Source organism: Plectropomus leopardus, unplaced genomic scaffold (genome assembly GCF_008729295.1).
Source record: "Plectropomus leopardus isolate mb unplaced genomic scaffold, YSFRI_Pleo_2.0 unplaced_scaffold15368, whole genome shotgun sequence".
Classification (NCBI taxonomy): domain Eukaryota; kingdom Metazoa; phylum Chordata; class Actinopteri; order Perciformes; family Serranidae; genus Plectropomus; species Plectropomus leopardus.
In genome coordinates this window covers 1-4,236 of record NW_024616465.1, presented here as the reverse complement: position 1 = coordinate 4,236, position 4,236 = coordinate 1, and the positions used below count along the sequence as shown (strand labels likewise).

The 4,236-nt window shown below is 42.4% G+C and overlaps 1 protein-coding gene across 1 annotated transcript; it reads right to left on the bottom strand.

Moving 5' to 3' along the window:
• Positions 1-706: 706 nt before the first annotated feature.
• On the bottom strand, positions 707-3,847 carry LOC121964363 (UPF0450 protein C17orf58 homolog). The gene is made up of 3 exons (XM_042514572.1): positions 3,781-3,847; positions 3,292-3,483; positions 707-2,916 (listed from the first exon to the last, which is right to left on the bottom strand). The coding sequence occupies exons 1-3, from the start codon at positions 3,836-3,838 to the stop codon at positions 2,729-2,731; spliced, it is 438 nt and encodes a 145-aa protein (XP_042370506.1). The 5' UTR covers positions 3,839-3,847; the 3' UTR covers positions 707-2,728.
• Between the last annotated feature and the right edge of the window lie 389 nt (positions 3,848-4,236).

Here is a 4,236-nt window from a genome sequence, read left to right as displayed (position 1 = left end):
CTCTCCTCTCACACCCTTCCTCCCTTACCTCCCTCTCTTCAGTCCCGACTCAAACCGCTAAATGAATCCAGAGGCTCGCATGGACGCCGTGAGTGCCGCAGATGGCCACAAGCCCCGAGTGGTTTAAATCCACCACCCATCGTCTCCTTCTCTCACTCCCTCCTTGTGGCTTGGGGACTATCACACAGGAAGCAATTTAGAGACATTCCCACCTCCCTCTCCTAACACCCCAGCTTTCTCTCCCTCCTCCTTCTCCTCCTTTACATCCTCTGCAATGAGGAATGTCCTCCTGCTGCGATAGTAGCCAAGATGTGGAGCGGGCTCCTGTTTCCTGCCCGCCTGCATCTGTTCCCTCCAGCACTGATCCCAGATAGAGTCTTCCTCGAGCCTGGGAACTGAGCGGCCGAGCTGACAGACGGACAGAGGGGGAGAAAAGAGGCTTAGCCCTGCCTGCCTCCACGTCCAAGTTCCCAAGTCAGTCTCTCTTCCCGGAGGCAAGACAGAGACCATGGTTGTTAAACTCTAATTAGAGCGTCTTGCGTCGGGGGCTCCTTCCCATGCAATCACTGGGAAAGATAAGGAGGATCGATGTTTCAGTCAGTGGGCAGATGTATGCGATAGCATTGGTGGACGGTTGGTTTAAAGACAAAATAATTTCTCACAGGGTCGTTGAGTACAAAAAAATACACATTTTTATTGTTTTTGTGTATGGTAAAGCAATGTAAGCATTCAGTGCAAGTTTTCCCTTTGATAAGAAGCATGAGCTCAGGGTCGTACTACAATCAAGCCAGGGATTTCTGATTAAATAAGAAGCTATCCCTTCAGAAACACAGACCTAACACCCTCTTCCTGTCATTTTACATAACCTTCTTTGTTTCTCCTCCACCTTGTCTCTCTCATCCTCCAAAATGTCCCTTTTTAAGTTTTGGCCCTTCTAGACGAGGACATGTTTGTGTGTAAGCAAGAAAACAAGAGCTTTCCCAAAGAGGAGCTGTGACGGAGGCACTTTTTTCTCTCCAAGTCATGTGTCCAGGTGCAGAGAGGATCAGATTCCTGCGATTAGATTTATGGCTTAGTCCCTACAACAACACACACCCCTCCTCATTCAGCAAGGCCCCTTTTGATGTCCCAGTCTACTCGGGCAGATATTTCATCGTTGACATATAATTAAAGTTAGAAAAATAAGCCGCTCTCATGACAAGCAAAGGTCCTGTGCTCTCCCTCTCCCCTCTTCTCCCTCCTCCTCGTCCTCCTCTGAGGTTTGTTGCTGCTTTTTCAGGCCCTTCATTCCCTCCCTTTGGTCCTTGTAACAATAATAGTGCATTTCCTGCTTACAAATAACAACCACAGCGACAACATGCACGGGATCAAGAGTTACAAAACAATACTTCTTTGTGCAGTACAACATTTCGCTCCCATATCAGTTTCCAAAATGATTAAATATTGGATTTTTACAATGAGATTCAAAGTACTGAGCAATTGATATTATTTTGAAAAGCAAGTGTGCTTGTCTGGAAAATAAATCTCTCTTCCATATCGTTGATGAAAAAGTGTTGTTAAACCTGGGCAACTTGATTTCTTTCAAAAACAGAAATTAGCCAGAAATTTGTAAAAAGTACATGAAAGCTACTTGAAAACAAAAAACAAGCAAACAAACAACATGGCAAAGTTTAAAAGAGGGGAATGACCTGAAGAAGGGTGCTTAAAATAATAATAATTCTGTAAAAATAATTAGTTTATGGTAATTATAAACAATAGCTTTGAAGACATTTTCCCCTACCTTTTAAAAAGATACTTTTATTGCAATTTGTGGGAAATTTCTGACCAAGTTGCCATGTTTTTGAAAGAATTTGCTCATGGTTCAGCTCAAGAAAAGTGATGTCGATCCAAGTTTCAAGGGGTTAAATATGGGAGCTAGAAAAACAATGAACCAACGATCTTATCTGTATGCATGTTCATAAATGTGTTTGTATTATAGTGTGGAAAAAGATAGACCCATACACATTTCTGCTTTTAGTCCCCCTTAAATCCTACACACCTGTCCTTTAATTGAGATGTATAATTGAACACCGTCTGCATAGCAGTGACAGGAGATACCTTTAATAAAATGATGTATTTTTGGGCATCCGAGTGGCTTAAGGGTTAAGAGCCCCAAATGAACTGCAACATGCCTGATTCAAGTCCAATTGGATACTTTTGTGTCATCTTTGTCTCCTAGTGTCCTGTCAGCTCTAATACTGTCTGTTTAAACCTGTTAAAAAATACCAAAAGTGCCCCAAAATTGACTTCTTATCTTCCCTATGAAAAGCATGTCGAAGGCATACTCTGAGTTCAAATCTATGTTCTTTAGATCAGCAATTTTGGGACTTCATGAACCAGCCATGAATGAATGAGGAGTTTGAGTGAAGTTGCTGTTTTATGAAAAATATTAACGGATAGGTTTGATTTCCCAGATGTTAAAAACTGATCTTGAAAAATCCATTTAATTGAAGCTGCTTGTGTTTCTATCAAAGACACCACAAGTCAGTACTTGAGGAACTTTACGGAGGAGTAAAAAAGATAAACCAGGATAAGGATACATCATAGCAGTCCATATGAAAATAAATCCATGCCCTCTGCAAAATCTCTTCCGTCTTGCACAACACTGAGGGGTTATTAGTTATGATCAGTTCAAATAAGCTGCAATGTCTCTTCCCCTGCAGCAGGGGCCGATAGTCTTATCTTTGGTTCACCTACACCTGGAGCGGGTGGCCTCCAGGGCTTTCTGGTGCCTCCGTTTGTTGAATCTCTTGACATAGTTGTTGCTCCGCAGGAGTCCGTCTCCGGGTTTCAGTTTACCCCCCAGTAGGTTCAGGAGGTCAGTGGGGAGGTGGCGCCTCCGGTGGTAGATCTGTCCCATTATGATGTATCTGGTCCCTTGGGAACAGATAGGGGAAATGTAGAAGTGAAAAAGTGCAAAGTCAAGCATTTTTCATGTTTGCAGTAAACAAAGTGTGTTACTGGTTTTGCTGATCTCAGGAAAACAGAATACCCACATCCCACACACGAATATTTTGGCAGAAGCTTGTTAAAGACTTCTTAATTTATGAGTCTTGACAAATCTGCGTAAATGTCCCACGATGTACAACCTCTATCTCATATCTCATCTTAAGTATCAATCAAACTACAGCTTTATAATTAATAGATACACTCTCACAGTTAGTACTATAGTTTCATTCTTTTCCTGCACTAAATAGATTTTCTTGTCTGATCCTGTTTTATGGGGTTTTTCAGCGACCCCGCTGCACTCACCGAGTTTGATGTCGGGGCAGGGCTTGCTGCACTTGTAGGTGTCCAGGACCAGAAGGCGAACTTTGAAGAAAAAGCTGTCTGGGGTCACGTAGAGACGACTCATCTTGTAGAAACCGTCGCTGCTCACCATCAATGTAATGAGACGTATTCCTTTACGCACCACATCAATATCGTGAACTATCCCGTTTACAGCTGTTTAAGGAACATAAAAAAAAACAGCACAGGTCAAAAAGCTGAAAATTTTATTTAGATGTATGTTTTGTAAAAGAATGGTTTAACAATATGCTTATTTGCTCTCTTGTCCAGAGTGAGATGAGAAGATTGATACCACCTCCATGTTTGTCTAAAAAATAAGAAGCTACAACCAGCAGCCTGTAAGCTTATCTTAGCTTAGTTAGGCTTAATTGGTCAAGGCTTTTGAAGCAAATCCTGCATTTAATTTTTGTTTGTCTACCTTTGACAAACTCTTTGTCTCTTGTGTCAACATACCAAACTCACTGTAGCAGTAATACTCCCTCTCCTCCTTCTCCTTCCTGCACTCGCTCATGCAGAAAGCATCATGTGTGAAGTCGGACTCTGTGGAGAGGAAGACAAGCAAAGGACAGAATGAGGGGATGAGTTAAAACGAGTGACTGTATTCCAGACTCTCATTCCAGCGTCATTAGAAAAGAACAAGGCCGTCATTACACAACCCAGGCGTCACATTCCTCCACATGGGACTGGAGGAGGTGACGTGTATGTGATGGGATCACAGCCGTGCTACATTTTCTGTTCTTATTACAATATGAGGAGCGTCTCACTTGCTTTGCATCTTTACAACCTCGCTGCACACAAAGAGAAACATTGACAGCCAGATTTGAGGGAGATGGTTGTAATTAGTGGCGAGGGATGTTCACTAACTACCAGTGGAAGGCTTCAAACCATCATCACTGTCATTATCTCTCT